This window comes from Bombyx mori, chromosome 23 (assembly GCF_030269925.1).
Source record: "Bombyx mori chromosome 23, ASM3026992v2".
Taxonomy (NCBI): domain Eukaryota; kingdom Metazoa; phylum Arthropoda; class Insecta; order Lepidoptera; family Bombycidae; genus Bombyx; species Bombyx mori.
The window spans coordinates 868,534-882,184 of NC_085129.1; the positions used below are offsets into that span (position 1 = coordinate 868,534).

Genomic DNA, 13,651 nt, shown 5'->3' on the forward strand with positions numbered 1-13,651 from the left:
TCGGAATTTGTGGGCGTATTGTGATGGGAGGTATTGGGAAGGGTACCACTATTTTTTATATTTCTTCTGCGAAGCAGCCGTACTTTGCGGTTTGAAAGCGACTCACTATGTGGCGACTTTCAGGTTGTGATATCTATGGAATCCATTGGATATTTAGTTGTTAAGAAAATAAAATAGATTGACAAAATAGAACGGATATGCTGAGGAAGTAGAGAAAGCCCTAAATCTGGCATTAAAAGCGTGTGTACCTGTAATGAGCATTAAATTAATATCATGGTGTTAAAACGAACGCAAAGTTCAAGGCTCAATGCGACCATAGTAGGGGAACAGGCCTTGCTGAATTCAGAACTCGAACATCCACCCATCTGCCCATCACCACACCGGCCGTACAATATCAGTTGAATTCCGACAGCGAAACGTGCAGCACGCGTCGCAAGATATACCCGAAAATTTATCGAAATCGAAATGACATTTTAAATTCGAAAAGTTGACATTGACAACTGTCTGAACTGTCAATCCTAGATCTGTAAAGCATATCCAACAGGAGCGTATTTGTGTGTGTGTTAGTGCGAAACAGAACAGACATGGCATGTGAACGTTTGTGTGTTTGTTTGATTTTGTTATGTCTCTATTGCATCGCTGGGTATGCGCAGGTGAGAATTAGAATGTATATTTTTTCGTGGGTCACTAAGTAGATATTGTTTATAGAGATAAAGTTCCCTATTGTATTTTTTAATTGTCGTTTGCTTGCAATTGGCTTTATTGAGTTATAAAGGTTTTATAAAAAATGTTTTTAAGTTGGATTCTGTTTATACTTTATGTAGGCATGCTATTATATTTGTTGTTGTATCTTTAATTGTGTGTTATATAATAAATTTAATTAATGAACACAGTAGCACACAGCATAGACACAACAGTCTCTACATTATCGTTGGTTGCCTGGTAGATAATGCTCTAAGTATTAAGTCCGCCACGATACGCTTTGTGCATATAGTTTAGTCAATGAATATGTCGGTAACTTTATATGTTTGTTCGCCAAACGATTTCTTCCATTCTTATTGAGAGATGAGTGAACGAACTAGCGGCCTATCTTGTGCTAAGTGGTTACCGATGCTCATCTATACACATGATAATGGGCATGCTATTATCCACTTTGGGACATGAAGCGTATTTTTCAATTACACTCTAATAGCAGTCTCAGCTATCAGCCTGGCTGCTTCGCTACACAAAAAGGCTGAATAGTGACAATTACCAGTACGGGTAAACCATGCGACTTACAACCAATTATGACTGGTATGTTATAACTGTTATAACATACGCGCTAATTAAGTACAACAGAAGAGAGGAGCTTAATAAAAACAACTTTATTTTATACTGCTCGTAATAGCGTTACAATATTGAATATTAAGATAATAATGATCAATTTAAATTAGATATACTTTCTATAACTAAACGCTGGTGCTATATTATTGTTATTCGGGAGATTTTGTGGTGACAAAGCAGAAATTTGCTGGTTCAGCACACTCGCTCGTGACCCAGATCGTATCTCCTCAAGTCAGAGGTCGCGGGCTCGCCCAGTGCGATTTCCACGCTGTTTTTATTTTCCAATAATATATGTTTATAAATGTTAACGTCCGGCAGTATGTTAGCAATTCCTTGCCATTGTTAATGACGTGGATAGTGGCGCTTAAGCCACTCGTTAGCGGCGGGGAAAAAAGACACCAATAAAGCATTTAAAAACAAAACAAAACAATACGTTTGAAAGATAATAAGGTCGTATAGGTCACTTTGTTGTTGTTTTAATGTAAATAACAAGATAATTAATTCATTGCGATTCTATTTATTAAATCAGGCCTTTTAAGAATATTTAATCCTCATTTGAGTTACGATATGTACGACACATTCAATACCGTTTTTTATGTTGTTGATCGAACAGTCCACTTGGTTTTAAGTGGTTACCGGATCCTGTGGACATCTGATTTCTTCAAACCTGATTGCTTGATTATTTGCGGCTGAAATAGGCAGGGTGATGGTATCTATGGGGCTCACAAAACGTCCAATCAGTAACTAAAACGCGTAATTATGGGGATGGCGGGATGGATGTAATATGCTCTGCGTAAGCCCTGTCCCGCCGTCTCAATAGCTCCGACTGGGTTCCCGCCCGGTCCGGGGTAGGGCGCCGGCTGTGAGCGGCAGGAGTTTTTAGTGAGGTTCAACTCCTACATACGGGATCCGGCGATTTTCTCCTGTGGAAAAAAAACACGTAATTATGACAATTGTATTTTTGCGGATGTAACCTTTATTACTCCATGTTATTCCTTCAATAACCTCTCCAATTGCACGCTACAGAGCACGATTATCGGATTTTCACATCCAGCTCTTGCCAGCCATCCTGCATATATCCTTGTTACTCCAACGAGTCTGAGGTTTATGTGCAGCAGTCTTCTGATATAAACTGTTAATGATGATGACGATTCGTTCATATTTTAGGTCATTCATAAACATGTGTTAAGTACGTGTTTTATTACAAAAATTTTCGGATTCGAACACCGGCGCAGTCACATCGCTCGATACCAACGCACCGGGCGTCTTATCACTTAGACCACGAAGACTTCAAAAACCTAAGCCTTTCAGAATAACTATGTGCTTAGTGCGAGTTTTTTAACGTTGTCGATCGCGTAAAAGTTAACTCAAATTTGTAATGAGTTGGAATGTTTGCCTTCGTTTGCCGCTAGGGGCACTGTTCCAACTCACTGTTAAAAAACTGACTTTCGAAGCTCCGACCTCAAGAATGCGCGATGCGCACACCTGTGCACCGCGAGCGCATTCTCGACTTAAACATCGCGATATTGACACAATGCGATTAATATGTATGAGCATGTTCTGTAACTACCTATATGTTTTTGAGAATGTCTCGATTCATCAATTTATTTATTTATTAAGTTGAACCAACAAAGTGATCATCAATACAAAACATAGACAAACTGACAAAAGTTCATGGCAGATGTCACCTCAATTATATTGATGTGGATGAGGATGTGAATGTGATATTATTGACTAGTCGCAGGGCGTCTTGTGAGCCTGCATGAGTAAGTACCATTATCCTGCCTATTTCTGCCGCGAGCAGTAATGACTTGAGATTTGAAGGGTGGGGCAGTCTTTGTCCTTAAAAATTGAGATTTAGAGAACGTAAGAACTAAGACGTAAATAAATTGTAAAACGTGTTAAATAAACTAGATAATAATTCGTAAAACTCACGGAAATCATAAACATAGAACTCAAAAGTTTGATTCGTCTTGCTACTCGTTGTAATAGCGTCTTCAAAGAAGCCGCGTGTTCACTGATAATTTTTTTTCTGTTCAACAAAAACCTAATCGTAATAACTGGAGTTGGTTAATGAAAACGAAACCAAACCATTCTGCGATGTAAGGAATTACTTTATTAGTTTTAATATTACTACTGGTGGTAGGACCTCTTGTGAGTTTGCACGGGTAGGTACCACCACCCTGCCTATTTCTGCGTGAAGCGGTAATGCGTTTCGGTTTGAAGGGTGGGGCAGCCGTTGTAACTATACTGAGATCTTAGAACTTGAATCTCAAGGTGGGTGGCGCATTTACGTTGTGGATGTCTATGGGCTCCAGTAACCACTTAACACCAGGTGGGCTGTGAGCTCGTCCACACATCTAAGCAATAAAAATAAAAACTTTCTTCATTAGTTAAGGATTCGTATCTCTCAACCCGGTCACCGTCCTCGTCGAACCCGTCGCTTGCGACGAAGGGCTCGACGAGCGAATTAACCCATAGACACAGCCTACTGAGTTTCTCGCCGGATCTTCTCAGTGGGTCGCGTTTCCGATCCGGTGGTAAATTCTGCGAAGCACTACTCTTGCTAGGGTCAGTGTTAGCAACTCTCCGGTTGAGCCCCGTGAGCTCACCTACAAACGTTAGGGTGAAGCTGAAATAGCCTATCAAGGCTATCAGCATAGGTAGGAAAAAAAATATCTCTCAATCTGGCGATGCGAGATATTGGATTATAATTAATATTACGTTTCGCAGCGTTTAAAAATCTACTCGAATAATTTGAGTATCGAGAACCCCTAGACGTCGCTTGCTTAACATATCCCAGCTTTTTTTAATTTTTTATTGCTTAGATGGGTGGACGAGCTCACAGCCCACCTGTTGTTAAGTGGTTACTGGAGCCCATAGACATCTACAACGTAAATGCGCCATCCACCTTGAGATATAAGTTACGCGTAAACATCGATAAAAAGCAAAAATAATATTATTATTATGATGTAAAGGTCGTTTTGAACGAATATTGGTCATGCTCTATTGTAGCCAAATACAGGTTGTTATGTTTTAGCATCGCTATAAAATTAATATTTATTGACCGAAGATTCAAACAGATTTAATAAGAATTTGCATACTTTTAAATATATACATTTATTGTAGACATCATCATGAATGCCGGTAAACATCTATAGAAATGAAGGCGAAATGTCATCTGAATAGTGTAACGGGTAACCTTTTGGAAGACAGCACGTGATTTTGTATGTCTTGATTTCAAGTTTATGAATGATGAGTACTACACACTAAATTAATTTTGTTAAGTCTAAATTTTATTTTATTTTTTTATTGCCTACAAGGGTGGACGAGCTCACAGCCCACCTGAGGTTAAGTGGTTGCCGGAGTCCATGGACATCTACAACGTAAATGCTGCCAACCACCTTAGGATATGAGTTCTAAGGTCTCAGTATAGTTACAACGGCTGCCCCACCCTTCAAACCGCATTACAGCGTCACGGCAGAAATAGGCAGAGTGGTGGTACCTACCCGTGCGGACTCACAAGAGGTGGGAGGTACACTCCCAGTAAATACTACCCATGAATATGTAGCGTGGCATTGTCGTCAGGCAGGAAACGGTCCGTTAAATCATGACAATTCCCTATGCAGTATGATCAGAGGACGCATACTGCGGCGAAAACACATAATGTGGTATAACGTCAAGAAGAATGAGAAGTGTAAATCAGTAGGCTATCGAACAAGCCAATACACTACTATAACTATCTATTTGAAAGAGTTGCTCAACATTTTCTTTAATATTTACAGACATAGATATTTAACGCGTCTCTGAACAGCTAACCGTTGCCAAACATCGAAGGTTTTTATGTATTGAAATACATTCGATTGAAATATTCGAATTGTGGTCGTTGATTTGACGAGTTTCACAAGAAAATTTCATTTGCGTTGTTATTCGAATGTAAAATGCAAATTGGTAAGAGCGCCGTCAAAGTCCATAGCCACGTTTGGACGCAATAGCATTAAAATTCGTAAATCCACACCACCGTGGAACCTATCTGCAGTGGGATTAGTAAAATAAACCCAGTATCTACGTTGATGATAGGATTTTTGGAATAGCACGTGTCACGCAGACATTTCCCATTAAGGATTCTTTTTTTCCTACTAGTAGCTAGCAACCTCGAGGGATCATATACTAGATTCACCGAGCGAGTAGGTGAGCTCACGGGGCTTTAACCTGACAATGTTGCTAACAATAGCCCTAGCAAGAACAGTGCTTCGCAGACTAAGAATCTCTGTTTAAAAAGGTCAATTCAATCCAAGCTTTGGTTGTGGAGAGGATCCGTGCAATAGATATAAGTTTTGAGTATTATCTAACTCACGGTCTAGACTTTAGCGCATGCTTGAAACCTATAATTACGAAACCAATTAAGTAATAGGCGAGAATCCGTATTCATTTATACTTTTTTGTAGGTTTTTGTGTAGTGTCTCTTCAATGAGACTTTACAGCGCTACTGCTGACACTCACGTTGAGACAATAGGTCAAGGTATAATTTATGTTATATAACCGCCGACTTCAAACGAACACGAATTTGATAGACCAGAAACTATTACACGACAGACTCTTGTATCCTCTGCCCCAGTTTTCTAGCGCATCGAAAAGAAATGCCAACAAAAGGTCAGTTCCAACATTCGCATCTAGGTCTAAATTACAAAATAACACACGTTTAATGAATAAGTGTATAATCTAGATTTGGACATCGTGACTTCGCGAAATGTCGTATTAAGAAACGTCCGTCGTGATTGACGTGGAATAAAATGAGAACAACGGATTATTTAACTGCCTTTTATTTGAATTTATTACTGGTAATATGACTAGACTGTGTCATTAGGTATTGCAGACGGAGCTGTGGATTTAGGGATACATGTGTCCGTGACAAAAATATTATGCTGTTACGTATCGCTATCGCGCTGTATGGACATGTGATGAGACGAAATGACAATGAGGCTGGTAAGAGAGTTTTAAATAACTATAATTTATATATTCTTTTTCAATAATCACACAAAAAAAGTCACATTGACTATATACTATCCGGCTATGGAATAAGCTCCCCTCCTCGGTGTTTCCCGAGCGCTATGACATGTCCTTCTTCAAACGAGGCTTATGGAGAGTATTAAGCGGTAGGCAGCGGCTTGGCTCTGCCCCTGGCATTGCTGAAGTCCATGGGCGACGGTAACCACTCACCATCAGGTGGGCCGTATGCCCGTCTGCCTACAAAGGCAATAAAAAAATAATACTGATACTACTCGTAATCTTAAAAAGGATATTTAAATGACTAATGTTATTCTTACATAGAACAACTGGTATTTATTGTCACATTTATTATGTCTACCGCTATTAAAAGGCTTTTTTGTACTTTTTAAATCGATTTTGTTATTAAGAACTAAGCTCTTTAATTATTATTTTTTGCTTAGATGTCTGGACGAGCTCACGGCCCACCTGGTGTTAGTGGTTACCGGTGCCAAGCCATCTTCAACGTAAATACCGCTAACCCACTTTGAGACATGACTTCTAATGTCTCACTTTTAACAGTAGATTGGCTGTCCCGCCCTTCAAATCGAAACGCATTACTGCTTCACGGCAGAAATAGGCAGGATGGCGGTACCTAAATAAATTATAAATTTAAAAAAACATTTTTTGCATCGCTCAACACGAATGCACCAGACGTCTTATCCTTTAAGCCTTCGTCAAACAGAACGCGTACTTAGCGCGCGTCAGAGCGCTAAACTAACACCGCGCTATGACGCCGAGATGTGTTGTAATACTATGGTAACATACCGTCAAACAGAGCGCCAGCGCTATAGCGCTTATAGCGCTGGCGTTCTGTGTGACGGTATGTTACCACAGTAGTACATCACATCACGGCGTCATAGCGTAGCGCTCTGATGCGCGCTAATTACGCGTTCTGTTTGACGAAGCCTTTGGGCCACGACGAATTTACGCTTAAGTACAATAAGAATATGTGTGTTTACTTGACGTGGTATTAATAAACACACATTTTCGAGATTGAGTTGTTTCAATTTGCTTAGAGACGATTTTTTTAGTCTTTTCAAGCAGTCTTAGGTCACTGAGGCAGATTTTATGTTTTTTTATTTATTTTCTTCTAGTATCCGATAGTTTTTTGGCGTTAATTGGGAATGCACGGTGGAAGCAGTTGAGGCCTGTAGTTATGATAGCGCGAATACCGCATCCATTTTGGGACAAGAAGTGGATCTTATCTTAATTAATTATATGGCAACTGTTTTTATTTGAAAAGGTACGCCGGCCGTTATTGCCCAAACGACTTCAACCTCATAGGTTAAGTTTGGCAGCGCACTTCACATTTTATTACGTAGTTAGGCAGCGGTTTAGCTCTGCCCCTGGCATTGCTGAAGTCCATGGGCGACAGTAGCAACTCACCATCAGATGGGCCGTTTGCTCGTCTGCCTATAAGGCAATAAAAAAGGGAAGTACGCTCCTGTGTAAAGTCCGAGTAACTATTATTCACGTATCGTAATATACCCAATATGCAATCCCAACATCACAATACATCTTCAAGATACATTAACCTTTCATTTGCGGAACTGTATGAGACTATTCACACGGAATCGTTTCAAAATATTACAAAATGGTTGGGCTATTGCGTGCAAGTAAACTTTTTGTAAACGCGGTACGTACTCAGGTGTTTTAACGAATTAAACTTTTTTTTCGTGACATGAAAATAGGAAATTGTCTTTCCCGGGTCACGGGTGTGACCTTGTGAATATTGTAGGTGTGTGAACTTACTAAAATTGTCATTATATATGAAGAATAAATAACTCGGAAAAAAATCACACCTGGTCATTGACCCAAAATTATACAAACCAGAGACTGATATGCATTTAAATAAAAAAAATTTTATTTATTACATTTATATTATAATAATTAGTACATATTTAGATTCTAGGAAATAGAAGTGGATTATTTGTGTGATAGATTGTAGGTATACAAACAGCCAGGGTTCACTACACAGATTTATAGTCTGTGGCAGGGACAGCAAGCTCGCCAAAACTGGACTTCTTGGCGGGAACGCGAAGAGTGAAGTTGTGTCATTTGTTTTATTTTGTCTATTTAATGTTTCTTCGGGTTTAAATGCGTATAATGGTGGTTTATTTACTGTTTAATATCTGTGAAAGTGCACAAATGTGGGAAAATGAAACAAAGCCGCTGGACGTAACTTCTCGGGATCCTCTAAAAAGTCCACTGAAAAAATCTTAGTAAATGACCACCAATTTTACTGAGATTATATTTCATCCCATATCATCTCAACTCATTTCATTTCACTCCATAATATAATTTTTCATAAAAATATGAATAATATAAATTAACATAAGACATGACTGAAAGGTCTCACTTAAGTACCAGGTCATAAAATCTTTAAAAAAAAACCCGCCCAAACTGAAACACGTAAAAATTACACTCATACATAATATTTTAATTGCAAAATATTGTATTTATTGATTTGTAAATATTGTAAATATACTTAAATATAAATTTTGTAAACATCAAATATTGATTTGTGGGTTTAAATGAACAATTAAATAAAACATTGGATTTGGAACTAGCAGAGATCTATATTTAGAAAAGTCTTTAGACGGTAATCACTTGCTTAGGTGAGCTGTATCACGACTATCAATGCTTCTAGAGCCATTTTTAAAGTAAATCACTTATTAAATAAAATGACATATATAATTATAATAAAAATCACTCCACTGATAAAATCTATTCTTACTGTACAAGAAATCGAATACAAGACTAAACTAAACCTTATAGCTTCGTGGTAAAGACTAAAATCATATAACGTGCTAGGCCTAGGTTAGGTAACCTATGAATGAATATCCTAGGTCATTGGCCTGTATTGCTTATTCAAATGATAGCACTATATACTCTAAGTCTACTTCATCAAGATCTGCTTTCGCTTGAACTACGATGGTTTGAAAGAAATACGGTCACGTACTGAGACTGGTCATCTGTTACTTTCAATTGTTGTCGCTGATTTAGAAATGTTGTAGTCATGATTTCGGGACTCAAATAGTATATTTTAACCAAAATGAATGCACACTTTTAGTTCATGCTGATCGTCATGAAATATGAATTCGTTTGAATAACTACCGATACAAGTAGGCATGATCGTACTCAAATGTGTCAGAAGTTGTTAAGACATCTTCTGTTTTATCCTCAATTCGTTTATACTTCTTATCTCCATGATGACCTGGAACTCGGACAGTAAGTATCTACAGTTGGCATCATTGCGCCACTTTGAAAAGGCGGCACGACATGAGAACCCTCTTGTCGTGGCCGCTGGAAACTACAAACCCGATCCTGTAGATCGAATGGTAAACGGTCATTACGGATCGGTGATTTTAGGTACCACAAGCACCGGTCACCGTCCTCGTCGAACCCATCGCTTGCGACGAAGGGCTAGACGAGCGAATTAACCCCTAGACACAGCCCACTGAGTTTCCCGCCGGATCTTCTCAGTGGGTCGCGTTTACGATCCGGTGGTAGATTCTGTGAAGCACGCTCTTGCTAGAGTCAGTGTTAGCATCACTCCGGTTTGAGCCTCGTGAGCTCACCTACTAGTTAAGGTTACGCTGAAATAGCCTCTCAAGGCTATCAGCTTAGGTAGGAAAAAAAATACTTCTCAACTTCTTTCCGCCTTTTCGCTCATGATAGGGCATTTTGTCGGACCATAATGTTATTGTTATAGTCCTAGGGTACCCTGCTGATACATAAGGCCCTCACAAGTTGTCTCCACGTCACGCTTACGCTTGCTCCTTAACATCGCTCCAGGCCGGCCTGGCAGTTCTCATCTCACTCTCTGCGTTGTGTTGCCAAGTGTGTACAGGGCGACTAGGTCTTCTCCTGGCACGATTGATGCTGCTTTGTTGACTGTGTCCTATCCAACGCTATCGGACCATAATAGTGGGTAACGTAACCCAGCTGTGCATTCGTTCGCTGCAACCCATGTCTCTATTGAGACTTTCACCTGGTGGTTCCGAGTTGTTTAAAAGGTGGAATTTACTTTGTGGTAGTTTGTGGTGTCCATGAGCTTCGAAAACAACTTAACACCAGATCGGCTGTAAGATCGTTTGTCCATCTAATATTATCCGATAAAATGAAAAGTGTGACCCAAATTTTGTTCGACAATAGCGTCACTCAGACTCAGGACAAATCAAAAGAGCACTGGCAGCTTCAAAGTCTTACTTAAAAACTATCTGAAACTATCACCAAGTTCAATGGAAGATGGATTGAGGATTGATTAAGTCTGGTCGGTGAGTTCCAACATGTCGATGCTCTCCATTTAAATAGAGTATTAGCCAATTATCTAATAAGAACATCTATATATCTATTTTAACACCGCGTAAAAATATTTTTAGATATTACCCGTAACTTCTTTTAAACAACAAGTCGTCTTTTCGCATTAAAAATGTACAATTTCCAAAAATATTCGAAATTGAGTTAATATGCGGAATCATTTGGTATCCCAATATTTTTCTAATAAATACTGTCAAAAGAGCGCAGTTTAGTTTTAGTTTTTTTTTAGTTTACATATGTTTTGACTACTATTAACAAAAATATCTAAAAGAAAGATAATGTAACTGGTACAAAATAAAAAATAAATGTTGCAAAGATTAATATTAAAATTAAAATTAATATTAAAAATATCGCATGTTAAACCTTTAAAACAGTCTCCTGTAAAATTAGTAAGTTTTGAGATTATACAGTTTTAATGCGAGAAGACGAAGTATTAAAATTATTAGTATCCTAAAAAGTAACATTCTGGCATTGTTTATTTGTACACCTGTAAACAATGACATCAATTCGATTAAAATCCAATTGTTCAAAACCAATTCTCAACAATCCATAGTCATACCCATCATTGAAGATAGATTTTACGAATAAATTGCGACATCTTGCATAACACGATCCCACCTTATTTGACTTGCATTCACTGTGCGAACTCAAGGGCTTTGAACGTCTTCATGTTTCTATTTTATTGGCTTAGTCTATGGTAAATGAACGTAAAACATGATGTCTAGTTGTTATAGTTGATTGAAATCGCGTGCGCCTTGCAAATGATGACCGCTTGTTATTTTCCAAGTACTATTAAATTTAATTTATATAATTTATATACAGAGTGTTACCTAAACAGAAACAAACTATTGTTTTAATGTAAGAAGAAAATAATATTCATTGATTAATATAAAATGTGTTTGTCGGTTTGAAAATTTTTTGGGGATCCCTAATTAGTTTGTGTGATGTTTGTGTTTTTTTTTTTGTTATTCTATGCGCCCGAGAACATGGCCCACTTGACGATGAAAGCTCGTGGATATCAGCGGGGATGCTATAAATTGATTATGAACTGTCATTATATATTTAAGTATATGCCTATACATAGTGGCATGTACTCTATCAACATTAAAAGCCGACAGAGGTCTATTGCTTGAGACGCCCCACAGAGCTCAGTCTGCGTCAGCCGTCTTCCCAAGTCATCAGTGTGCTTAGTGCGAGTTTTTTAACGTTCTCGATAGCGTAATAGTTAACTCAAATTTGTATGCAGCTGGAACAGTGCCCCTAGCGCCAAACGTAAGCAAACGTTCCAACTCCATACAAATTTGACTTAATTTTTATGCTATCGACAACGTTAAAAAACTCGCACTAAGCACACTGTACACCTGACTGGAAGGAAAACCTACTATACATGTACATCGAAGGGGTAAAAGGCTATTTGGTTTAAGTGACATTTCGCTTAATGCGTGATATTTATCTTTGTAATTAAAAGTGTGGTTTATTTGATATTAGCAACAACAGTTCGATGTTTTTAATTGAATTGTAATCTATTCAAATAGCTGAAGAAGCTTTTTTATTAAGTTATTTTTTCAAATTGTAAACGTTTAAATGGCTCTCCTGTAGAGTTGCAAAAATGTCGCTTAAGCTGCCTTTCACCCCTCGACATAATGTTTGTCGGGTTGTCTCCACTCTAGTATTCATCTTGGCTGCTTTATTTAGCTGCATTCCATGGAACCGTCTTGACGACTCTGGTTCGCTATCGCATAACCTCGTTTTGTGTATCGTAATATTAATGTGACTCCAGCCATGAGACACTCCTTCATATATGAAGGCCACGCAATACACACATTTACATCTAATTTCACACCCACATTCCCACCCAATCCCGCCGTTAATCTGATTTGGAAATCGCGAAATTTTTATAAGTTTTTAGAAACGCAGCTTAATATTTTTTTATTGCTTAGACGGGTAATCGAGCTTACAGTCCTTTTAGTTTTACTGGTTTAGCGTTTACCGTTTAGTTTAGTTTAGTGGTTACCGGAGCCCATGGACATCAAAAACGGACATAATTACCGCCACCCAGGCAGGCAGGCAGCGGTTTGGCTCTGCCCCTGGCATTGCTGAAGTCCATGGGCGACGGTAACCACTCACCATCAGGTGGGCCGTATGCTCGTCTGCCTACAAGGGCAATAAAAAAAAAACCTACTGAGATATGCGTTCTATAGTAAGATTATTGCCTCACCCTTCAAGTACAAATACTGTTTCACGTCAGAAATGGACAGATTAGTGGGACCTACCCGTGCGAGGCCTTAAGAGGCGATACCATCAGTAAAATATATTGGGGAAAATAGACGAAATAATCAACAACAAACTGTATAGATCTGGGACTGCCGACGAAGTTTGATGGCTACCAGTAGAGATGGGTCGTACTAGGTAAATCAGATGCTAGGTCCACCTGTTCCTAATTTTAACAAATACCTAATCCAAATACCTAAATCACATAATCTTCCTAATCTCATTCACAACCAATTTAATTTACTTAGCAAGCAATCTCAATCTGCCTATTCCTAATCTCAAGTTCTGAGTTCGTTATTAGGATTTGATTAATGTGATTGTGGGAATAATTTTGATAATTAGGATTGGCATTTCGGGATTGTGAGATACGTTACAGCATATAAGTGAGTGAGATAGCGCAGGAACAGGTGGGAGCGTGTGCTGAACATTCGATTTTATGTTTTAAGAATAAGAAGATTAGGCGGAACAGGTGGATTATACACATTGACAAAATGGGATTAGGTGCAGCCTAATCTCGTAAAATACCGAATACTCGGCTCTGTTCAAATAAATCCGACTCATCTCTAGTTACCAGTAAACGACGTATACCTTTTTATGTTAGATCCTGCCATTAGCCAGAAATTACTTGGACAAATAAGTGCATCCGACTTAACTCGTTGATGATCCCATAAACGAACGGTGCTGA

General features: G+C 38.6%; 1 protein-coding gene across 1 annotated transcript in view; it reads left to right on the forward strand.

Moving 5' to 3' along the window:
- Nucleotides 1-349: 349 nt before the first annotated feature.
- LOC101740411 (uncharacterized) overlaps nucleotides 350-13,651 on the forward strand; it is a 58,476-nt gene continuing 45,174 nt past the window's right edge. The window contains exon 1 of the mRNA XM_004927092.5: nucleotides 350-653. Coding sequence (XP_004927149.1) covers nucleotides 585-653 — 69 coding nt within the window. The 5' untranslated portion in view covers nucleotides 350-584. The remainder of the gene's footprint in view (nucleotides 654-13,651) is intronic.